General features: G+C 46.4%; 1 protein-coding gene across 1 annotated transcript in view; it reads left to right on the top strand.

Annotated features, from left to right (window-relative positions):
- The window catches only part of SORCS3 (sortilin related VPS10 domain containing receptor 3), a 481,141-nt gene that overhangs the window by 402,022 nt on the left and 53,401 nt on the right, over window positions 1-25,718 (top strand). The window contains exon 15 of the mRNA XM_073354429.1: window positions 24,277-24,394. Within this exon, the coding sequence (XP_073210530.1) occupies window positions 24,277-24,394 (118 nt within the window). The remainder of the gene's footprint in view (window positions 1-24,276; window positions 24,395-25,718) is intronic.

The following is a 25,718-nucleotide window of genomic DNA, read 5'->3' as shown; positions in this document are numbered from 1 at the left end:
CAATAAGCTGCAGGTGTTTAGAACTAAGCAATAGGCACCCTCTTGACTGACACACTGGGGATTGAACCGTGGACCCCCAGAACTAAATGTAGGCTTTGCTACAGCTTGAGCTAAAGAGCCAATCCTTGATACCTGCTTGCTGTAACCACTTATATCTTCTGGATTGGCACAGCTGGTGGCTTGAAACACACTCACCAGGGGCAGGTTTCAGTGGTCGCCGTGTTAGTCTGTATCAGCAAAAAAAAAAAACCCGAGGAGTACTTGTGGCACCCTAGAGACTAACACACTTATTTGGGCATAAGCTTTTGTGGACTAGAACCCACTTCATCAGATGTATGAAGTAAAAGATATAGCAGTAGGTATAAATACATGAAAGGATGTGGATTGCTTTACCAAGTGTTAGGTCAGTCTAACGAGATAAATCAATTAACAGCAGGATACCAAGGGAGGAGAAATCACTTTTGAAATGGTAAGAGAGTGGCCCTTTATAGACAGTTGACAAGAAGGTGTGAGTAACAGTAGGGAAAAATTAGTATTGAGCAAATTAAGTTTAGGTTTTGTAATGACGCAACCACTCCCAGTCTTTATTCAGGCCTAATCTGATGGTATCTAGTTTGCAAATTAATTCCAGTTCTGCAGCTTCATGTTGGAGTCTGTTTCTGAAGTTTTTTTGTTGAAGAATTGTCACTTTGAGGTCTGTTACTGAGAGACCAGAGAGGTTGAAGTGTTCTCCTACTGGTTTTTGAATGTTATGATTTCTGACATCAGATTTGTGTCCATTTATTCTTTTGCCTAGAGACTGTCCGGTTTGGCCAGTGTACGTGGCAGAGGGGCATTGCTGGCACATGATGGTATATATCACATTAGTAGATGTGCAGGTGAAAGAGCCTCTGATAGTGTGGCTGATGTGATTAGGCCCTGTGATGGTGTCCCTTGAATAGATATGTGGGCACAGTTGGCACCAGGGCTTGTAGCAGGGTTTGGTCCCTGGGTTGGTGTTTTTGTTGTGTGGTGTGTAGTTGCTGGTGAGTATTTGCTTCAGGTTTGGGGACTGTCTGTAAGCGAGGATTGGCCTGTCTCCCAAGGTCTGTGAGAGTGAGGGGTCGTCTTTCAAGATAGATTGTAGATCCTTGAGGATGCGCTGGAGAGGTTTTAGTTGGGGGCTGAAGGTGACGGCTAGTGTCATTCTGTTACTTTCTTTGTTGGGCCTGTCTTGTCGTAGGTGACTTCTCGGTACCCTTCTGGCTCTGTCAGTCTGTTTCTTCACTTCCCCAGGTCGGTATTGCAGTTTTCAGAATGCCTGATAGAGATCCTGTAGGTGTTTCTCTCTGTCTGAGGGATCGGAGCAAATGCGGTTGTGTCTTAGAGCTTGGCTGTATACAATGGATTGTGTGGTGTGGTGTGTGGTGTGGTCTGGGTGAAAGCTGGAGGCATGTAGGTAAGTATAGCGGTCAGTAGGTTTCCGGTATAGGGTGGTGTTTATGTGACCATCGCTTATAGCACTGTAGTGTCCAGGAAGTGGACTCACCAGTGGGTTGCAATTGCCCATAGACACAGAGGTAGTGGCTTCCAGTGACCACTTCATTATCTACTCTTCCTCCAGGGGCCGGGTGCCGCAAGAGGAAAGTCTGGCTCTGGGTAAGAGATCAGGTTCCCAGAGAGCTGTACAGTTAACAGTGTACTATCCACACACTCTGCACTTACCGTGTGATACAGCTGTGTAGTGCTGCTTCAGGAGTGTTCCTGTGATGTGAGTAAGTGCCCTCCATTAATCACAACAGGAAGGAGATTATGCTGCAGTAACACTTCATTGCAAACACAGAAGCCTCCTGCGGCTCTGGCTGTTACTGCTGCTCTCAATTTCACTTTGTAAGGGGTCTGATTCTGCTGTCGCTGGCCCCTTTGACACCAGTGTGACTGCACCCTGAGCAGTGGGGTTACTCCGGATTTACGCCCATTCCAAGAGGGAGGCGGATCGGGCCCACTATCTTTTGCTCTAATCTCCATCATTCCTTCAATCTTGTATTTCAGGAAGGGGTGGGTGTAGCTCACTGGTAGCGTTGCTATTAATCGTCAATCTGGAGTGGAATACGAGACAGGAAAGCCACCCATTTCTTGAGAAGTTTGGAATCGGATAAGGGCTTTGGGAGTTGGAATGTGATTTCGTTGGAATTGGATTTTGTGATTCACCATGGTGTCTCCTCCAAAAATAATGCAGATACAGCAATCTTACGCCGAGCGTAATAACCGTACTGTAGGGAGAGTACTGGACGGAGAGCCTATGCAGTGGTGTTGTAGCCGTACGGGTCCCAAGGTATTAGAGGTCTCTAGTACATAGAGCCTATCAATTTCTTACCCAAGGGACTGGAATCTGCCAAGCTGAGAATTAGCTGAGAATTTAGCTGCCAAGCTGAGAATTCCCAGGGAGGGGGCTGAATCTCTCAGCTGGCAGAAAGTCAGTGGAGCCAGCTTCTATGCCAACCACACCTCCTGGCTTGGCATATGGGGTGTGTCAGGGCTGGGGCCTTGGCAGCGTGAGAATCAGGAGATGTCACTGACTCCCTGACAGCCCTTCCTTCAATTCTCCTGTGCCAAAGGGAACTCACTGCAGGAGATCTAGTCCAGGGTATTCAATAAGGGGCTTGATTCTCTGTGTGCCAGACCACATGTCCCCTGTGCTGGGAAGGGCACCAGGCCGAGCTGCAGTGCAGTTGCACCAGCAAAGTGTTCTCCTACACAAGTGGCATTCTCTTCTAGGCATGTGCAGTTGGATGATGGCTGCTTTAGGCCACTTAGCTGGGGCAAAGAGTCATAACCCAGCTTCAGAATCTGGCCCAGAAGAGCCTATCCATGAAACTTTATTCTGGTAGGGCTACTTCACATTTGAGAGAGAGCAATGCACTTAGCTTCCTTCTTATTTTAAGTCAAGGTTGCATGTTTTTCTCGTTCCAACAGGAGTAAATGCAGGGAAGTCCTATGGCTTGTGTTACACAGGAGGTCAGTTTAGCTTATCACGATGGTCACGTCTAGCTTTATAATCGCTCAATCTCTGAACTACATTGTTGGTGATGGTGTCTCGTAGTTTGTCTATCAGATAGTGATGTTCCAACTGGCAACAAGGATGCACCCTCGCAAAACTCTCCTTTTTTTTTTCTTTTTTTCTTTTTTTTTGCTTCATAGGCAATAACTGTGAGTTTTGTGAGTTTCCATGAGAATTTGATATTTTGATCAATGGGACAGTTTGCCATCTTTGCAGGGAAACCGGCTTTTGTGGAGCGTGTGTGTGTGTGCTCGTTTGTCATGTGCAAATACTACCTGAAAAGAGCAAAACACAATAAGAAGTAATGTGGGTAAATACTTAACATTTCATGAAAATGGTGTAAATGTCATTTTGGGGGTCGGCGGTATGTAGGCAGCTCTGAATGAAGAGCTGGATCCTTAGCTGTTCACTCTGGGTAACCAATTCTGGTTACCACATTTTCCTCAATGGGTCCTGGTCAATATAGTGGTTTCTCTGCATTGTTATATTGTGCACTGTTGTTATGCATCTGCTGTTTTCCAAATACAGTAGTGGGTGAAGCCATTGCATTCACTCAGACCCAAATGGACAGCCAGATCCTTCACTTGTGTAAATCAGTACATCGGTATCTCCACTGTAGTCAATGGAGCTAAACCAGTTTACACTAGCCAAGGATGTGGCCCAGGTACAGTGTGGTTTCCTTTGAGATGAAACATGCTTTTCAAATCTAAGAGTATTATTATTTATCCTTCCAGTATTTCCATGGAGAATGTAGGAAGCCAGTGCTGCTGGCCATTCAATGCCAGCTTTACTGAGAATTGGTTTGTTTTCCTTTTGAAATCTTCATAGGCATTTTTTTTTAATTATTGAGGCCAGTATAATAATGTTCATAGGAGTTTATAAAAGCTGTAAAAGAAATTTTGCCCCTTGCTTGCCAGAAATGTGTATAGAGACTCCTACCCACACTTTCACAGGTGCTGAATGGTAAAAGAACTCATTTATAACCTATCTAGAAAATGGTTCTCATGCAGCTTTGCTAAGTATTTCGCTGAAGAGGAATTGTAGAGAACTGATCCATAAGGGCAAAGTCGGGTCATTCTGGGCTTATGGGGACCCCGAGTCAGAAGAACTAAATGCCTTCGTGAGTCTTTAACTCTGTTGGCTGTGATCTGAGCCATTTTAGGGCTCAATCCTGCAACCTGCTGCAAGCAGGTCGGACCTGTGTGGCCATGCAGCACTTCCATGGATTTCAGGGATCCTCCAACAAAGAACAGCTTGCAGGACGGGGAGCTTCCATTCCTCAGTGGTGCGTAGGGCTGCTGGGGAATCTGAGGCTGCCAGGCAGGGGCAGTGGTATGCTGGAGGGGCTCCCATGGGCCCAGTATTCAAATGCCATGAAACCAAAACAAGGGTTGAGCTGGTTTTCTGGAGTCCCCTGCCCCTTCCTGGAAACTGCTAGAACGTTCCTGCCAGAAATCACAGCCAGTGCCTGGGACTTCAGAAAAGTAACCCTGTTGCCATTGACATGCACCAGATTGCATGGCGCCACGGCTAATTTCCTGGGGGAATTCATAATTTATTACTTGTTTTTATGCTGACTATTATTATTTATTTGTATTACTGTAGTGCCCTGAGGGCTCCTCAGAGTTGGGAGCTTTGTGCTCAGTGTTAAATTCATACACGTGAGGAGACAGTCCTTGCCCCCAAAGAATTTACAACATAAAGCCGAGTCTATACACGGATTTTATACTGATTTAATTATTTCCTTGGGGTTGTGATTTTTATGGCAATATATTTAAACCAGTAAAAGCCCCAGTGTGCACAGTTATACTGATATAACAATATGGGAATAAACTATACCAGTATAAGCCCTTTCATGCTACTCTGAGTCTCCACTAGAGGGTTGTATCGATTTCTAATCTGTAGTTATAGCAGGACAAAAATTTTGTATTGACAAGCCAGATGGGGAAACTGAGGCTCTGAGTGATAAAGTGACTTGCTGAAGATCACATACCTGGGCGTAGAACCCACATCTTCTGAGTTCTAAGCCAGGTCCCTATCCACTGGACTGGACTGCCTCCCTTACCCTGCTGTGCTTAAATTTCCACAAAAGGAAAGGCTGTCCCTTTCCCAAAGTGATTCCAATCTACAGTGGTCACACACGAGACCAGAGAAGGGTTTTTTTTCTTGTTAGCATTATGACTGTCATTGCTGCTCGTTCACTTCTTGGGCTAAGAGTTCTGCAAACCTTCCCCTACACGAGCCTCCCATTGAAACTGCAGCTTTTAGATGCCACTACGCTGGACTTCAGCACGCTTTGTAGGAGCATTAAGTACCAATCTTTCCAGCAAGTACGTCGCTGCTCCCTCCCTGCTTAGTTACAGATATCAGAAGGCAGCTCTGTTTACATGGGAAAGCCAATGGACAGATCCCATGCCATCATCTTTTTTTCCATGCACACATGGAAAATCTGGGGTGACACAGGCATGTTATGCAGGAACCCCGGGTTAAAATCTCAGTAGCACCTCACAGGGTGTCATGGGGGGAGAGTAGATAGCGGCGGACAGTGGTAAGGTATGATGGCGGCCTGGGTGAAGATCAAGCCTATAAAGAGACCGTTCACGGAGTATTGGATGGCTTGTGGGGTTGGAGCTATTGGTGTCTGCTATCTCTCGTTCCAGACTTGAACCCAGCACCGGTGGCTGAAAGCCCTGAGGTGACACTGAACAGTTCCTGCCCCGTGGGCCATGTGAAAGGGGTTGCTGCTCTTGGTCGCTTCCTAGTGGACAAGAATCCAGAGCCCCAAATCCAGCACAGCTGGCACTAATTGGCCCTCTTGTTGCTGATTGGGAAATGGGATCTCAGTGGGAGATGGAGACTGAAATACCCGCAAAGGTCTGTCTGCATTGCAGCTGGGAGCCAGGTAATCAGACCTGTGCTGGAGGGACTCAAGCTAGCATGCTAAAAATAGCAGAACATCTCAGGCCCTAGTAGGTCGGGTGGGCTTGAGAGCTTGAGCTCCAGCCCTGATTGCAGTGGAGGTTAGGAGCCTAAATACCTTTGAGGATCTGGGCCAAACTTCCTGAAAAAGCCTTTTATGAAGACGTAGGCAGTGGTGTTGTAACCATGTTGGTCCCAGGGCATTCGAGACCAGGTGGGTGAGGTACTGTCTTTTATGGGACCACTCTCACCAACAGCCTTTGGACCAATAAAAGATATTCCCTCCCCCACCTCATCTGTCTCTTACGAAGATATTCAGCCACTGCTGCTAGTAAGCTGAGGAGAGCAATGAAAAGGGAGAGGGAATCCAGGGGAAAGGAGCCCTGGTTCTAGACGTCTACCCTAGATCTGTAGAAGGCCAAATGGGATTGGCAGTTTCCAGCATACAACTTAGTGAAGGGGAAATGTGTGTGGGGGGGGGGGCTTGCGGGCTTAGGGAACTCTGAGCTCTGCTATTACTCCCATCCATTGCTTTCGGGGGGGTGTAGAGCTCATCCAGTAGGCAGATTGCCATAAGCTCTCAAGTCTCATAAAAATGTCATTATTCTGGGGGGAGAATGCACTGTAGAGATTGTTGGATTGTCTCAAACCCCTGTTTTATCCAACTTGTCTAGTGGTGTTATCCAGAAACGGCTCTGGGTTTTTTTCCCCTTAGACTAGTTTTATCCTGCCATGAAGTTTTCCTTCCTATCTTACTTGGAGTCTGCTTTACAACTGCATTATCTGTTTGAAATGCAACTGGCTTTATTATTGGTGGTGGACTAGTTTCTAAAGTGGGTTTTACCGGCAGTATTATGACCTCTGTCCTTCTGATTCACTGCACAATCCTGCGGTTATGAAACTGTGAAAACTGCAGCAGCAACTGTGGACTGCTTTGAGGGCATAATGGAAAATACAGTGGAAGCCTTCAAGAGGAGAGAAGCAAAGGTCTTTAACTTAAAATGTATTGCTATATGGACTCCTCTTCAGCTAGCTGATGTGGAATCAAAATGAGTCGTGGGAAAACAGAGAAGTCATCTTTGAACGAAAGAAAGGGAAACAAACCAACAAACGAAAAATCCTGCATCAAGATTATGTAACTTGGCTGGAGAACAAAGACTGAAAATAAGAATATTGAGTTTGGGAAGCAAAGATTTTTTTGAGATATTAGCCTTTATCATAGTGAGCCAAGCCATTGGCTCATCTGATCTGGGTTCAAACCATCTCTGGAAATAGCCTGTACTGGATGCTTCCATGGAAAATGAGCATCCCGCTAATACTGATAGTCAATTTTATGCCATGCTAGAAAATGGGTGTGCGTATAGGGATTCCTGGTCTATCCCTGTTCCCGATCAGCCTATACCTGGAACCATGACATTTGATTGGCTGTGTCATTTTCTTAGCTTTCAATAACCACAAATATTACTAGTGGTCATTAATGTAACCAGTATCCTACCCCCATCTGTTTTCTTCTCCAGCAGCTGTATAATTGTTAAACCTGTGGCTTGCTGCATGAATTCAGCTGGTTGGACTGAAAGAGCATTGCATTGATTATGCCAGTGGTGCATGTTGCCCTTCTAGGTCATTTGAATAGGCCAATCAGGTGAGTCTCATGCCATAAAGCATTTATTTATTGCGTCTCAGGAAAGGAGAGAAGGAAAGAGCGTGTGTGCGAGCCTACAGGAGTTCCTAGAGAACTTGACAACCCCCTAACAGAGGGCACTGGGCCTTGCAGCATGTCCCAGTGCACCTGTTCTGGCCCTTTAAAGGTGGGAGCTGTAGTTGAGGTCATGTGTTCATTCCTAGTCATGTGGCCTACAGGAAAATCATATATAATAATCCCTACCTTTTCTACAGCATTCGTCATCAGCAGCTCTCAAAACACTTCACAAAGGAGGTCAAGCGCATGAGCCCCATTTTACAGGTGGGAAAACTGAGGCACAAAGCAGTGAAATGATTTGCCTAAGGTCACCCCCTGGCTGAGCAGGGAATAGAACCGAGGTCTACCAGAGTCCTAGTCTAGTATTTAGTCACTTGTCTTCCTGCCACTTTAGGCACAGACTCAGATGGGGGAGGTCTAGGGAAGGGGAGCTTGCTGCACCTCTCAAGCAAGAAGGCCTGAGAAGGAAGGGGCCTGAGCGGAGAAGGGCTGTGAAGTCCTCGTGAAGAGGAGCTAGGGCAAGGCCCAGGGGTGGAGAAGACAGTTCTAAGTTGTGTTGTTCTCAGTCATTGTTTCCAAGTGGCTAAAGAAAAGCCCTGAGCAAAGGAACTGGAATGTTGTCAGGAGGATGATTTCACTTCCCCCCAGTGGGTGGGTCTGGCCACCAGCTTCCACAGCAGCAGCCTGTCTGCGTCCGCAGGGCCTGTCCCTGTGCAGCGCTGAGTGCGGTATGCCCTGAACTCTCAGCTGAGCGTTTGTGGAGTTCTAGCCCCTCTGAGGAGTATGCTCAGCAGCGTTTTGCAGGGCACAGGTTCACCCTGTGCATGCCAGCTGACAGTTGGTCCATTGTCCAGCAGCGCTCACTGGCAGTACCCAAGCCCTCCGCGGCAGGCTCCGTCTTTTTGTTGCACAGGACGTAGCACGAAGAGGGCCTAATCCCAGATAGGAGCCCCGAGGTGCTACCACAGTACAAATAATAAGAATAATAATTTATACCTGTTCGCTGGCCTGTGTGAGATGCATAGTGGAGGGGTTTCAGACCAGTGCCTTCCCCCACAAGAGATGGCACACACTGGCAGGCGTCTCTGAAGCGACAATAAGGGAAGAGTGGGCTAAAGAGATTGAGTTGCGCTGCTTTCCCCGGTGGACAGTGCCTGCAGACCCAGTCGTGGTGTGGTGTGGGGAAACTCCCGCCGCTGCTGTATATGCAGTACCTGGTCTGGGGAAGAATGAAGACTCAAGTCCCCTAAGCTGTCAGGCCAGTTGCCTTTCATGAGCACCACAAAGGAGAAAAGAAAGAAAGCGCTTATGAAAACCAGCATTAAAAATTCACACTCCCCGTTTCTCAGGCTCCCTTTCATGTGTCTGGGATCTCTTTTGAGGCAGTTGTCATGTAAAGTGGTTTGGAAACATCGGAAATAAATTTCGTAAGTTTCAAAAGCCTGGATTTGTTGTTCAGTAAACTCTTATTTTGATATCGCTTAATTTTTTTGTCCCCCCCCGTCCCCTTTCGCATGTGGAGCCGTGCGACTAATTCATAAATCCAGCTCGAGCCGTAGAGCCACTTTGTCTTTGTGTTCTGCAGATTACTCGCTAATTGCACTTGGCGTCGCTTGCTAACTTGAGGATCGCATCTCACTGTCTAATTGGCAGGGGTTTCACTCTCATCGCAACACTGTAAAGAACATGCCCATTGAATGGATAAGTAAATGTGTGGCCATTTTTTAAAGAGACCATAGCACGGGTGAAAGGGGATATACTGACAGCGTTGGGTGCTTGGATCTTCTCTATCATCACGGAAAGTCTACGGCATTGGATGGTGGGACTTCCCCTCTCACTCCATCACCTCCACCATACCCCACTTCTGACCTATTGCGGTAGTGGCGTCCCCCTCCAAGAACATTTGGTCAAGCGCTGTCTATGGAGCTTGCCGATAAGGAAGCCATCTTGTTGTTTGTAGATGGCAGATCCTAAAGGCCCCAGCCAATATCAGTGCCTGACTTTACTATACATAGGGCCTACCAAATTCACAGCCATGAAAAGCACATCATGGACCATGAAATCTGGCCTTTTGTGAGCTTTTACCCTATACTGTACAGATTTCACGGGGAAGACCAGTTGTCAAGGTTCCTTCCCCACTCTGAACTCTAGGGTACAGATGTGGGGACCTGCATGAAAAACCCCCTAGGCTTATTTTTACCAGCTTAGGTTAAAACTTCCCCAAGGTACAAACTATTTTACCTTTTGTCCCTGGACCTTATTGCTGCCATCACCAAGCGTCTAAAAATATGACAGGGAAAGAGCCTACTTGGAAACGTCTTTCCCCCCCAAATCCCCCCAAGCCCTACACCCCCTTTCCTGGGGAAGGCTTGATAAAAAAATCCTCACCAATTTGCATAGGTGAACACAGACCCAAACCGTTGGATCTTAAGAACAATGAAAAAGCAATCAGGTTCTTAAAAGAAGAATTGTAATTAAAGAAAAAGTAAAAGAATCACCTCTGTAAAATCAGGATGGTAAATACCTTACAGGGTAATCCAATTCAGCCTTCAGAGCTGGGTGGCCAGAGGGCGGCGGCTGCTGTCCAGACGCCCAGTTCTGAAGGCAGCGCCTCGCTACCAGCAGCGCAGAAGTAAAGGTGGCAATACCATACCATGCCACCCTTACTTCTGCATTGCTGCCTTCAGAGCTGGGAAGCCAGAGAGCGGCGGCGGCTGACTGAGGGCCCAGCTCTGCAGGCAGCAGCGCAGAAGTAAGGGTGGCAACACCATACCAGGCCATCCTTACTTCTGCACCGCCTGGAAGCACGGGACCATGGGGACAAGGTCAGAGCTCGGCGACAATCATAAAAATGGGGTTCAGGTTGTCAGACTGTTCTTGACACCACGGGCCAGATCCACAGCAGGGGTAAATCGGGATAGCTTTATTGAACCTGATGGAGCTGTGCTGATCTAGTCCAGCAGAGGATTTGGCCCCATTCCTTTCTGAATGGACCATATGTTTGATTGGGTAATAAAAGGTTTCTGTCTTCTCACCCCTTCCAGATCTTGTCTCCCCCTTTCCAAAAAGGATTGCCATTTCATCTCATCTTTTCCCACCCACAGAGAGAAGTGCAGGCAGCTTTGACTTATGTCATCCAGTTGCCCCGAAGCAGCCGTTTCTGACCCAGCGGTCAGGTGAAATGAACTGAATTAAAAGCTTCAAAGTGGCTTTTAAAGACCCTATTTATTGTTTGGAGAAAAATTATAGAATGTTTTTCATCGGTGATTGCCCTCCTTTAAACTGTCATCTTTCATCTTTTATACTTCCTTTCCAGTCTCTCGCTGCGTGCATCATCTTGCCAATCATTAGATAATATCACTCGGGCTCCTCTTCCACTCTCCCTAATTGCTGGTCTGTGTCTCTCTCAATTAGGTTCTGGTTCTTTGTCTCACTCTCATTCCATCCAGTTTCTGTGTAACCAGTGACCTCCTTTCACCCCAATTCCATCTAAACCCTAATAAAAAATAATCAGAAGGTTACACAGCCCATTAGCTTGTCTTCAAAGTCATAATTTATGTTTAATTCATGGGGAACGGCTCGGCTCTGGCTCTTCATTAATAACCGCTCACCCCACTGGCTCAGTTTGTAATTGTTCCACCATTGCTTATATGTGCGGAGCCCTAAATGCTAAGCCTGCGTTCGGGAGCCAGTGCCCCTTTGCTGCAGCCATTTTAGGCACACCAGGTCCAGATTTTTGTAGCATGAACACACACTGCATTCTGGGTGCAGTTGTTGGTGTTTTGAAATATTTGCTCGGAAGTCATTGGGCTATTTGCAGGGGTAACTGGGTGAAATTCTCTGGCCTGTGCTATGCAGGAGGTCAGACTAAGTGACCAAATGGTCTCTTCTGGCCTTAAAATCTATTAAGTCTATCTGCGCATTACAGAGGATCTCCTACCTCCTTCCATAGCTGGTGGGGATCCACATATATTTCTGTTGAGACTATGCTACAGAGACATCTTTAGTGAAAGGGCTGGAACCAGCAGTATAGTGGTTAGAAGACAGGACTGGGAGACACTTTTACTGCTTGGTTCCAATGTGTGCAGAGCTACTGACTCCTTGGTAGCATTGACCACACCCCTTCCCCTCTCTGCCTCATTTCACCCATCTTGGAAATGGAAACGATAATACTTGTCTAACTCACAGGGATGCTGCAGTGCTTAATTAACTCTCAGGAAGAACTTTGAAATCGATGCTGCAGAAGTGAACATTGTAATTATTTTATAGCAAATTTGAGTTGATCACACAATTACAGTGGATTTTACATCCCATGCTTCTGGAATTTTGATCGACGGACATAGAATACTCCCCACTCTTTGCTAATAGGGGAGAATGTGTCCACATGCCCCTAGGTTTTTCTTCAAAGCTGCAATAGTTCTCTGACCCTTCCATTAAATACCAGTGGCTAGGCCACCCAAGTTGTAGGAGGCATTTGCTTCAGAGACATGCCCAAGGCGTTGTGAACGCTATCCTACAAATTAAGATGGAGTCACTCATCCATCGTTCATTTATTTAATTTATTTATTTAATATTCACTGTTTATAATCATGTTTCCACCTTTGGAACCTGAATGTAAAATAGGTTCCCCTATCGATAAATGTCTCAGTGTTGTGTGGACACATTCACATTGCTTGAGTAAGTGACGGGTTGGACCCCCTTTCTGGGATGCCACCTGATTTTCTGGGATTTCACTGAGCCCACCTACTCCACCAGCCTGGATTCCCTCTCCCTGTTTTGCTGAATTAGGCTCTCTGGCCTCTTGCAGTACATACACACACACACACACACACACACACACACACAGGTAGGGCCACACCCAGCTGCAAACACAGACTGAAGTCAGCTCTATGTGAGAGGATTCACCCAGCACTTACGTGCATACCCCCTTTGGGGAATAAACACAAAACAATACTGTCTTGCACTGTATAGAAAGATCTACACAGTGCAAGCTCATAAAAATTTTCCCTCTCCCTCAATGTGAAGAGAGATATGCACAACTTCTTGCCAGTCATAAATTGCACAAACTGGATTTAATAATAAACAAAACAAATGTATTAACTATAAAAGGCAGATTTTAAGTGATTATAAGGGATAGCAAAGAGAACAAAGCAGATTACGAGCAAATAAAACAAAACACGCATACTAAGTTTAAGATCTTAAAGAGACTGGTTTCAAGAAGTAATTTATCACACTTAATGTTATTTTAGGCAAGTTGCAGAGTTTCTGTAGCTTAGAGTTCCAGTTATTTCTTCTTAGAGACTGGACCCCTGTCTCAGTCTGGACTCACTCCTGCCTTTTCCCTCAGGTTAGTTCCTTTGTCCCTCCGGGTACTTTCAGCAGTCTTTCTTCTTGGGTAGGCAATGGAGGAGAGTCCTGTTTGCCTTACTGCCCAGCCTTTAAGATTTACATAAGGCAGGAATCATTTGTTTCCCAGTCTTGACCTCCCCCTCCTTTTAGTGGAAAATTACTAGAAGTCCAAGATGGTGCTTAGTACCAGGTGACAGGACCACCTGACCTGGTGGTGTCATAGCTATGTCCCAGGATGCCTCTCAGGAAGGAGAGAGATTAGTATCTTTAAAGTCTTATTGTTTCTTCCTAATGGCCCATCAAGGGTGTGATGGCCGGTTGTCTGGTGGGTGTCTCCCAAATATACACCCAGTTGTAATTGTTACATAGTCCATATTCCTAACTTTAGATACAGAAAGGATACATGCATACAAATTGGATAATCACATTTAGTAAATTATATCCTTTCCACTGGTACCTTACAAGACCCATCTTGCATAAATCTATATCTTAGTTAGGCCATATTCATATAATAACAATATTTCTATGAAAAAAGAAAAGGAGTACTTGTGGCACCTTAGAGACTAACCAATTTATTTGAGCATGAGCTTTCGTGAGCTACAGCTCACTTCATCCGGATCAAGTGAGCTGTATTCATTGGATGAAGTGAGCTGTAGCTCACGAAAGCTCATGCTCAAATAAATTGGTTAGTCTCTAAGGTGCCACAAGTACTCCTTTTCTTTTTGCGAATACAGACTAACACGGCTGTTACTCTGAAATATTTCTATGAAGAATATGGAGTGTCACGCCACAGGGTACATTACAAAGGGGCTAGATTGCTAGGATTTTAATGAATTAGTTAATGTATTTATAGAAGAAAAATAAACTTTAAAGTATTTTGTAAATAAACCATATATTGTATTGGGCCGAATTCTGACAATATCTAACTTCAAAGGGGATTGTGTTGTGGCCTGTACAAGAAACAAAGTGAGCCAAATTGTTATCTCACCAACCTTGATGTTAGCAATTGAAGGAAAGTACTAATATTTGCGGAACGAATGAAGATGCTTGCTGTCTCTGTGAGATCAGGGTCTCTGCGCGATGTTCTTAGTGCTCACTTTCCGCTTGACATCTTCAGGCTCCGTCAAATCTTGTATTATCAATGAGGGGTTTGTAAGACTCAGTCAACAATATGATGCATTGCAAATGCCCCAGTGCTCTAGCTTCCATTACGAGTTAGATGGGCAACTCTGGAGATCAAAGGCCTTTATATATCCAGAGAACAGGTCCAACCAAATACAGACAGCAGCCCCGCATGTTTGCCCGGTATATTGTCAGGTTATTTCAAACATGATATAAAGGGGCTTGATTTAGGACTGAGGAGGCACTTGCATTTCCATGCCTCGTTAGCCATTGGCTTTTCTTAAACTCATAGACTTAAAGGTCAGAAGGAGCTATCATGATCCGACCTTCTGCACATTGCAGGCCACAAAACGTCACCCACCCACTCCTGTCATAAACCCCTAACCTCTGGCTGAGTTACTGAGGTCCTCAAACCATGGTTTAAAGGCTTCAAGTTGCAGAGAATTTGCTATTTACACTAGTTTAAACCTGCAAGTGACCCATGTCCCATGCTGCAGAGAAAGGTGAACCCCTCTGCCCCCCCAGCATCTCTGCTAATCTGACCTGGAGGAAAATTCCTTCCTGACCCCAAATATGGCAATCAGTTAGATCCTGAGCATGTGAGCAAGACCCACCAGCCAGACACCTGGGAAAGAACACTCTGTTGTAACTCAGAGTCCTTCCTATCTAGTGTCATCCCCAGCCACCAGCAGCAATGGACCCAGACTGTTACCACTAAGACCTTTTGTCTAGGGAACTCATTGGCTGTGACAATGTTAGAACTTTTTCTCACTTACCAAGCTGGAGTGGGTTTTGAAGCGATGGAGGGCAAAAAGTTGGTGTTTCATAACCCCCAAGCCATCCCGACCCACCACTACTAAATATTGCTACGCAACAAACATGAAATTCCATCGTCAATTAAAACAAGGAAGGAGAGGAAATGCAATCTTTGGACAGCTAGATTATTGTACAACATGAAAGAGTGCTGTAATAATTTCCAGCAAGGTCGTCTGGTCAATTTATACTGCATTTGTAAGTTGTTGTGTATTTAAAAAATTAATGAAAGATTTAATTATAGCAGTGTTGCCACTGACCTTTTCCGAAATGACTTCATCGTAAATCTGCAGGCGTTTCAGAACTGTTTTCTGGGTTTCTAATAATTTGCTTGCAAATTAATGATATTCAGCCCTGCAATAAAAGCATAACCTAATTTTTGTAACTGAAGGGATTGGGATGGGATTTGTGGTTCCTTAGCAATGGCTTAATTGAGAGCTGAGAATGAAGGTGGTTGAGTCAACGCTCTTGTGTTCGCTGGGAATTCACACGAATTTTAACTGTTTACTTTGAGGAATGAAAATTAAATCTGTCATGTCTATGGACAGTAAATTATCGTTTTATGGCCCAGAATGGAAAATACTTGTTAAAGTGTACTTAGTCAGAAAAGTGTCTCTGTCTCAATGCCATCTGCCCTCCCATATTTATTGCTTCGCAATGACATCCAGATAAGACCTGCTCAGATGGGAAATCTAAAGATGGCTTTTCGTATTGACTTTCCAAAGTAGGCTCTTGAAAACCAAGCGCTCATCTTTCATCTTCTTCCAACACAGCTAGCAGTTAAGGTGCTGCAGTTACATCCTGATTGACAATGTTACTGACGTTGTGTGAGACAGAATTAAGAGTTCACCTTGTTCTGCTTTATCTGTATTGCTTCCAGACAGTTAGCAATATTTGGGGGGGGGGAATTCCCTAAATTAGTGAGTAAAGTAACCAGATACAAGACAGACTCAGGGCTTGTCTACGCTTACTGGGCGATCGACAAGCGGCAATCGATGCATCGGTGGTCAATTTAGCGGGTCTAGTGAAGACCCACTAAACTGACTGCCGATCGCTCTCCCGTCGACTCCTGTACTCCACCTGATCGAAAAGAGTAAGGGGAGTCAATGGGAGAGCGTATCCCATTGACATCACATAGTGTGGACCCCACGGTAAGTAGATCTAAGCTACATCGATTTGAGTTATGCTATTCATGTAAGTCAAATTGCGTAGCTGAGATCAAATTTCCCCTGTAGTGTAGACAAGTCCACACTCATGGAGCTGCTATGCTGAATGGAAAGGTACAGGTAACTCAGGTCTGGTCTGTTAGGTCGACATAAGGTATCTTACGTCAACCTAATTATATCAGTGTCTACCACAGCCTTACTCCCACAAATGTAAGTGCCCTGCTACACCAACATAATAACTGCATGCCCTCGAGAGGCATGGGGCTTATGTCCAGGTAGACACTGCATTACTTACATTGGCTGTTGGTTGTCATTCTTGTCAATTTCACAGCTCCCTGCTGGAGCCATGAAATTGAGAACAAAGGTTGGTAGGCTTCCAGGCCAGGCGCACAGCTAAGGCTGTCATCCCGGGAAAGGGGGAAAGGGGATAGGGGCTCCAGCTACAGCCCAGCTGTTCCCAGCTCCCCACTCCACCCAGGCTCCTGGCTCCCTGCTCCCTGCTCTGAGCCAGGCTGCCGCTCAGACTCCCAGCTCCTCACTCCCAGCTGGGCTGCTGCCTGGGCTCCTGGCTCCCATCTGGGCTGCGGCCCGGGATCCCCGCTCCCAGCTGGGATGCCCTGCAGGGTCCTGGCTTCCTGCTCTGAGCTGGGCTGCTGCCCATGCTCCCAGCTCCCGGCTTCGAGCTGGCCTACCACCCAGGCTCCAGGCTCTTCACTGGGAACCTGGCAGCCACCAAGACTCCGGCAGTGAAGCTCCCCACCAGGAACCCAGGGGGGCAGCAGGGAGCCGAGAGCTGGGGGTGCGGGGCAGCTGGGCTCCCAGCAGGGAGCTGCGTGTGGAGCTGAGAGCCTGGGCTTTCAGCCCCCCACACTGCTCCTCGTAAGTTGCTAGAAGCGCTCTTGGTGAGGATGTGCACCAGTGACAGAAAGAGGGGTAGCGTGGACATGAGCCACTGTAGTAACTGCTGTGGCTGTAATTCGACCTAATAGAGGTTGACTTAAGTTTGTAGTGTAGACATGCCCTGAGGCATGTCAGTGTACAGACGCCCACGCTGGAGACAGAAAAATAACCCCCCAGCTACGTCTTTTCATATCCCTTTCCTGAGGCCTAGCTTTATTTCAAAAAATACAAACTCAGAACAATAACAAGTCAACTCCAATGACTGGGACCTTTCCAGTGTCAGACAACTGGGAGAGGAGAGGACATGCCCCTTCCCTAATGATAACCTCCCATTCACCTCTGATTACCTTCCTTTCATAACCCCACTTAGATCAGCCACATGATAGACAGGTACATGGTAACCCATTACGTACCACAGCATCGTTAAATGCTGTCCCAGTACCATGGTTGCTTTACTGGCCATAACCATACTTTAAAATAAACGCTTAGCCTTTCTGATCCCAAATTGAGCTATTTTATGACCCCACTACAGAACCTCACACGCTAGAGTACCTGGTAGGGGTGGTCACCCCCTGCATCCCCTGTCAGAGCAGGGTCTGTTCCCTACAATGTTCTCTTGAGCTTACTTTCACACGTCCAACTTGGATGGGGCTTTCTCCACTTCCCTTGGGAATATATTCTTTTAATAGTCTCCTACCATTCCTTTTCCTTAATTACTCTTAAAAAGTCCATGCCCTCTACCTTCAAATGAATCACAGAAATGTAGGGCTGGATGGGACTTCGAGAGGTCACCTAGTCCATTCCCCCATGCTGAGGCAGGACCACGTGTATCTAGAAATGCAGCCTTCACTGGGTTGATGAGTTTGTACATCAGAAAAGGGCTATAGGTATCTTGGTGGGGCAGATTATTGGTGACTGTATATCCAGAGTGGAGATACAACAGCTTTGCTTGCCTGCTTGCAGCTCTTAGCACCGAAGGCTGGATCATGATAGCTTATCAGCATTAAGAAATTTTTTATTAAAAAAAATCCAAAACACTTCTTATAAGAATCAGGTGACCCAGAACCATGTCAGCAGCACAGAGGGAAACATCCCTTACAGTTCATATTGCTCTAATTGCATTTAGCATAGTATTGTTTCCATCTAAATTACAGCAATTATATACAAAGATCTTCTTTGAAATCATTTAATTAAAGAGTAGCTAACACTTCGTGCTTTTGGAATGCTAATATATTCCCTTCCACTTAGGAAACCTTGTTTTTCCCATTAATTGTCATTACCATGCAAGCATTTCAATGTTTTTCTTTTTGTTCAAAAAGCAAGTGGCTCTGGTGAGTTTTGTTGCTGATGAAAGGTCAATGCAGCTTTCTGCTTTCCCTGCTGTATAGTCCGCTAATGTTAGTGCAGAGGGAGACCCTGGTGGCTCATCTTGAGACGACTCTTACGCCCCTGTCCTGGTCAGTCGCTATTTCTTGGTTTCTCTAGCCGTGTTGTCTGTTGGGTTCAAGAAAATGTTTATTTCTCTGTTGATGATGTTGTAGCATCCTGTTGACCCGGCTAACTCCTTTAATGCTAGTCTCCTTACAGGTTGTGATGGACAGGCCTGGATTCATCTGGAAACCACCTCTAGCTCAACAGGGTGTAATGTAACTTCCCTTATTTTCTTCCCATATGAATTTATTTGGTGGTGTCTCCCCCTCCCTTGCTCCTTCCAGGGCAGCTTGGAAGGAAAATTCTAAGCACAGGGCAACCCCCACTTATGTGCCAGATAGTTGGCAACTCCCAAGAAATAACACAAACACACAATATAGTCAACAGAGTAATTGTATTAAACGGGAAACAAATAGAACAGAACAAGGTAAAACACGAATTTCAGGGTCACCAGTGCCCATGCTGATAATACCCATGACCTTCTCCAGTCACGTGACCTGATATAGCAAGAGAAAAATGTGTGGTCCTGTTGGTTGGCGGTGGCCCTTGAGGACCTGTGACACTGTATCTCCTGTAGCAGCAATAAGCAACTTGGCTGCCTGGGTTCAATCTGGCCCCAAAGATGTGCATGTTAGATAAGATGGTAAGTCCCTCTACGGGTTAAATAGGCAGCAGGTAATAAAATCACCAAACCCTTATTCCCTGGCTTGAGGACACAGTTCAAGGAATAGGGGGACTCCAGACAGTTTCCCTGATGGTCTAACTAAAATATGGTGCATTCACCACTCCACAAATGATCCACAGGTTCAGAGATGAATCCAGACTCCTCAGCAACTACATAGCAGCTGGCAATCACAGTTGGCAGGTGTCCTCTTCATACAGGAATCAGGCTGCTTCTGTTCCCAAGATTTCCCTCACCATAAAGGGATGCAGGGATCAGGTGCAGATTATAACTATCCTGAAAATCCTAACTCCTGATCTCCTCCTACAGAGCTCAGATACAATCGCAGCAGGTGGGCAGCCCTGAACTAGCCGCACGAGCAGTACCTGCCTTGTGGTAACTGATTTTATCAAGGGAGCTGAAAGACTAACTCAGCCTGCCTGGGTACGGCGTTTTCCCAGCAAAACTCTCTAAACTGGGAGTTGCCTGGAAGAGGGAAAGGAAGAAGTTTAGGGATATTGCTACCATGTTCCCAGAAGCCAGTTCTCATGGAGACCCTGCATGCAGGCCTCGGACTCACCCACAGCAAGCCCTCCCAGCTGCCAGCTTCTAATTTCCGCCTGGGGGTGCTCAACCCCCACTCCGCCCCAGGCCCTGCCCCCACCCCGCCTTTTCGTGCCCCGGCTCCACCCCTGCTCCTGCTCCACCCCTTCCTCCAAGGCCCCACCTCCACCCCTCTTCTTCCCATCCCCTTCCTCGAGCCCATCCAGTCAGCGCTTATGGCCCTGCTCTTTCAGTGACTGGCTCCCAAGCCTTTCAAAATAGCTTTTGCCCTCTCACGGTGCTCTCGGGCTTTTGCTTGTCAATCACTTGACTCCAACCCCCTCCTTTCTCTCCGACACTGCTCCTCCTCTGAACAGGCACACTGGTGGCCATCCAGGCGCCTGGCTGTCACGCCCCTGAGCTCTGGGGCCCTATCACTCGAAATAATGACTCCCCTCTCTCCCCCACTTCGTTACCTAGCAGCCTCTGAGCCTGCCCTTGGTCCCCCTTCCTCCTAGGGGCAGCATGCCTCTCCCTGAGTTCCTAGCACACAGAGACCCAGGAACCAAGGTAAGCTCCTGGGGGAGGGGGGGGGAGCTACAATTCGATTAAATAGACACCCTGGGCCAGACCCTCAGCTGATCTAAATCAGCATTGCTTTGTTGGAGTCAATGGGACTAGGCCGCTTTATACCACCTGGCTCACTAAACGGAGTGACATTCACGTCATCTAACCTCCCTTTGCCCTCGTTTAAATCACCTGATTCAAATCCAGCGGGACCCAGGTTTCGAGGAGAAGCGACACCGTGACTCAGTGGAACATCTTAGCCACTAGCTAGGCACATACAGAGGACGCGGTTACTGAATGCAGAGCTGGTGGGTATGAAGCTGTTGCTGCCGGAGCTACTGAGTATGCGTCCGATGTTGCCATTCATGGGCGTGAAGCTGGTTTTACGGCATCCAGTGAGGGAAATAAAACTAACCCGCTGGGCGTCAAAATGCAGTCAGCTTAAAAAGGTGAGAGTTCCCCAGAGCCTAGGGGCTCCCCCGCCTGCCTCAGGCTCCGGCTGTGCCTGACTCTAGCCCACGTCACCAAAGCGGAGGTGAATGAGGGGAGATCATTGCCCCACATTCATCGAGACGCCACACAGGTCTGCAGAACTGAGCAGGTGGGAGTAGGAAGGCACCACCCAAAGGGCAGGTACAGCACACACACTTGCCCTGCATGTCGAGGTACTGTGGGGAGGATTGTATATATCCAATGGCGCAGTCCCTTCCGAAGCTGCCCCCGGGGCAGTGCAGCTCCTCCCTCCCTGTTATAGGGGTCTCTGTCCCTATCTGGCCCTTCATCAATGCCACTAATCCTGTGTCTTGCACCGCTCCCTACATTTGCATTTCCACAGCACTGTAAGCTTGCATAGTACTTTGCAGTCAGAGGAGAGGCAAAGCCTTGAGCCTTTAGCAGTTTACAATCTAGGGTAAGATGAGGCAGAGCAAGGGATGTTGGCAAACGCTGGAGAGGTTGCGATGAGGGTTACAGCTATAAGGTTACAGTGCTGTGTAGGTTAGAGATGTTTGTGTCTTGAGGGTTGCACTCTCTTGATCTTTGTTTTTCTTCCCCTCTCACTGTGAGGCTTGCAAACCATCTTGCAATTCCCCCACTTTTTTGTATCTAAAAGAATTTTAAAACCCCCTAAGCTCATGAATAACCTGGTTGAATTTTAGGTTGGCGAAAAGTGTGGTGTGTTGGAAAAATACCTATCAACCCTCTAGCTAAGGTGATACAGTGACACCTGCTTCTTGTTGAACGTTGGAAATGATGTAGATTTAACAAATCATATATATATATTGTGACAAAGTTCCTCCTCTACCTTGATGGGTCCTGCGCTTACTGGTGGATTTTGCTCACCTCAGAGATTCAGAGTCACCCTCAGTTTGGCCACTTTCGTGGCTCAAATCTGCCGTTCACTCAGATAACCTCATCACTGGCCAGCATGGGAAAAAAGAGTAAGAACAATCCCCGCAGTTTCTGCGGATGTGGGTCGGGGACCAGCTCAGAGACCTTCCCCTCTGGTGGAAGCTCCTGTGTTGGGTCAGGAGTTGGGAGGTTTGTGGGGAACCCAGGCCACCCTCTACCCTGGGTTTCTTTGGTTTTGGTCTCCTTGGTCTCCTCCCAACACCTTCTTTGTCCTCACCACAGGACCTTCCTCCTGATGTCTGTTAACACTTGTACTCCTCAGTCCTCCAGCAGCACGTCCTCTCACTCCCAGCTCCTTACCCGCACACCTCATTAACTGGAGTGACAGCCTTTTTAAACCAGGTGTCCTGATTAGCCTTAATTAATTCTAGCAGCTTCCCAATTGGCTACAGGTGTCCTAATTAGCCTGCCTGCCTTAATTAGTTCTAGAAAGTTCCTGAGTGTTCTGGAATAGTCCCTGTTATTTTACCCAGGGAAAAGGGACCTGCTTAACCTGGAACTAATGTATCTACCTTCGACCACTCTCTTGTAGTCATCTGGCCTGACTGTCACAATATGTATTTAAAAACCTCCGTTAAAGAATTATTTTGCTGATTTTTAAGATCTTTTTTCTTCTTCATCTGAGACTCTCAACTTTGGGGAAAACAAGCTGCTCATATTGGCTTGTTCTGATGATGCATTGATTTGTTCCATCATGTTTATTTCATTTTATTTCGCCTCCCCTCTGTGAGACTGTAGCTTTGTTTATGGCTTTTAAAGTGGTCAGCCAATGTCTACGCCCCTGTCTCCTTGCACCATGCACCCCTTTGGAAATATGGCTCCAGCTGATTGAAAAGCCGCTTCTTACGGAGAAAAGAACCATTGGCGTGAGGAATAAGAAGTAGTTGCTTGATTGAAAAGCAGGTTCCCTGCAGCTAGCTGAATGATTCCAGATGAACGGAGCCTTTTGTGTAGATACCTGATGTTATTTATTAATTAAAGGCAGTTTTGTTGTGAGTTATTTCTTTGTAAAAGATGTGAGCATCTGCCAAGTAAACTCTCTTAGTGTTTATCACATGAGATGAAAGCACGGAATGTGTAACATCAAGACGGTCGGCTTCACATAGGCCCTAGTCTTGCAAACACTTAGGCATGTGCAAGATTTTATGGGCATGAGGAAGGATGGCCGTGTGGGGAAGTTACTGCACTGGGCTTCAAGAAACCTGTCTTCCAATTCAAGCCGCCTACAGACATCTGGTATTGCCTTGGGCAAAGCGCTTAGTCTGGGGTTTAATGTTCATTGGACTTCCTGACAATCCCAGCCCTCACATCCCTGTGCCTCAGTCCCCAATCCTGCTGTATCCCATTGTCTGTCCTGTCTATCTAGAATGCAAGCTCTTCTGCTCCTTCCATGTGCCTGGGCCTGTACAGCATCTGGCACAAACAGGCCCCAGTGTTGGTTGGGGCCTCTAGCAGCAATCCACTGGCTTGGGGGCATATCATGGAAGAGACATCTCCTTACTTGTCCAGATGGGCCATACACATGGGTCACTGAATTATTGGCAATGATCAGCCTGCTCAAAAGAATTGCCAAAAAAGGAAGTTCCTGCCCTGTGGTGGAAAACAATTGTCACATGACATGACCTCACTCCAGCAAAGTTGAACTAATTAGGAGATGGTAGTTTGCAGTCTTTGCAGGCCCTCATCTTGCATCATGTTTACCAAGCCCGACTGCCAGAAGCTGGGATTGAACGACAGGGGATGGATCACTTGATGATTTCCCTGTTCTGTTCATTCCCTTTGAAGAATCTGGCAATAGCCACTGGTGGAAGACAGCATACTGGGCTGGATGGACCATTAGTCTGATCCAGTATGGCCGTTCTTATGTTCTAAGCACCTTCATCACGTTGGTCTCTGTTTTCATTTGATTCTTCGCTGCATAGTGATTTTTTTAACATTTGGGTTTTCTCTCCTTTTTGTAGAATCAGAATATTTAACACCAGTGAGAACGTGTCAACTCAGAAAGGACCTGATCCTATAAATACATGTATAACTGTATTCAGCTGAGTAATTCCATTGGCTTTAATAGGGCTACTCCTTATTATAATTATATGTATGACAGGAGTGTCTAAAAGCCACAGCTCACATCAGGACCCCATTATGCCAGGTGCTATACAGATATACAGGAGGAGTATGTCCATTGTGTATCCATTACACTCTAATAAGACAGGATACACAAAGGAACCGAGAACAGGATGCCACGTACAAACAGATGATTGGAAACTGAGGCACAGGAAGGTTAAGGCTCAGGGTTCCAAAAAGAACTAGATAAATTCATGGAGGACAGATTCATCAATAGCTATTAGCCAGGTTGGGCAGGGATGGTGTCCCTGGCCTCTGTTTGCCAGGAGCTGTGAATGGGTGACAGGGAATGGATCACTTTACGGTTACCTGTTCTGTTCATTCCCTCTGGGGCATCTGGCATTGGCCACTGTCGGAAGGATACTGGGCTAGATGGACCTTTGGTCTGATCCAGTATGGCTGGTCTTATGTTCTTTTCTTGTAATGAGTTCTAGGATTCTGTGTCGGTTTCCACCCTTGGGTTCACTTTTGTATGGAGGCTCTGTATTTCCATGGCTGACGGTGTGTATGCCTTTCTCTCTTTTCCAATGTTCAGAATTTTTGGCCACTTCAGTCTCCGCTCTGAATGGCAGCTGGTCAAAGTGGACTACAAATCCATCTTCAGCAGGAGGTGCAACAAAGAGGACTACCAGACCTGGCACCTGCACGATCAGGTACTATTGACTCTCTACGCAGTCTTTTATGGGGCACAACACTGCCTTTCAAGCGCAGAGTGTTCGTGGGTAGGAGCCTGTCATGCAAGGAGATCATAGCGAAACACACTGAGCTAGAGTCTCATTTGCCCTAAGGTCCCTTTCCACCACTCTCACAGTGTAAGAGGGGCCTGTAATGTAATGGACTCCCATGTTACGGCCCCTTGACACTGCCAGAGAAGTATAAAGGGGCCTTAGTGTAAACAGGAATCTGGCCCACTTAGATAAACTAACCTAAAATCATTGGGTCAGTCACTAGGGAGACTCCAACAGAGGAATTCTGTCACCTGATAGTTTTGAACCCAGAAAAAAGGGTAAAGAACTTCAGCTCCATGCCAGTGTACTTTTAAACATGTAACAATGTTTAAAAGTTCCCTTCCACTAGCATGTGCTGTTCCTCATTGCTGATTTAAAGTAAGGTCTTGGAGTTAAATCTAAGAGATCTGGAGTCTATTTTTGGCTCTACCACTGACTCAGGCAAGTCATTTCCTGTCTCCGTGCCTCAGTTTCCCAATCTGTAAAATGGATATAAAAGTATCTACTTATCTCACAGAAGTTTGGAAAATTCTCGGGAGCCCTTTACTGGAAGAGGACAGAGAAGACCAAATTATTATTGTATTATATGTATATAAACTTTCTCTTCTGTAATCACCTGGCTTATTATCACATTAGGTTCATTTGGGGCCTTGGGAAGCCACTGGGAGTTAATGCAGTCCTGTCCTTCGGGGAGTTGTTTGTAGGGTTGGGGTCCTTGGCAAAATGACTACACTGTGATATCACAGTCCTTTCCATGGTGATGAAGTGACATTACAAACACTGAAACTGTGATGTCACTGAACGAAATCAGCAAGAGAAGATGCATTAGAAATGAGCATCATGGAACCTGGAATATACCAGGTGGATAGAGCCACAACACAGAACAAATAAAATGAAGTAAGGGGAAAGCATCTGCTAATCTGTCTGGGCAAACTACTTGGACCCCTTCTAGTCCCTCTGAGGTTCACCTCAGGTTTCACTATCTTCATCCTACCTTTCTTAGACTGCATCTCTGGGCTGCCCCCCTCCTCTTGTCTTCTTACCCGCCGCCTTAACATGACAGGGTCAACTGTGTTTGGTACCTGGAAGCCCTTTTCCTCTGGGTTCCTGTGACAGCTTCTGATCAAAGTGTCTCGAACCCAGCTTCTTCAATACAAAGCATTATGTATTCACCCAAAGGAACGTAGCACGCAGTGCAAAGGGAGACGACAGAGAAAGTCTATATGCGTGGGTCTGACCTACACCGCAA

This window comes from Lepidochelys kempii, chromosome 7 (genome assembly GCF_965140265.1).
Source record: "Lepidochelys kempii isolate rLepKem1 chromosome 7, rLepKem1.hap2, whole genome shotgun sequence".
NCBI lineage: Eukaryota > Metazoa > Chordata > Testudines > Cheloniidae > Lepidochelys > Lepidochelys kempii.
Note: the sequence above shows the minus strand (reverse complement) of the source record. Positions and strands in the feature narration are given on the sequence as shown.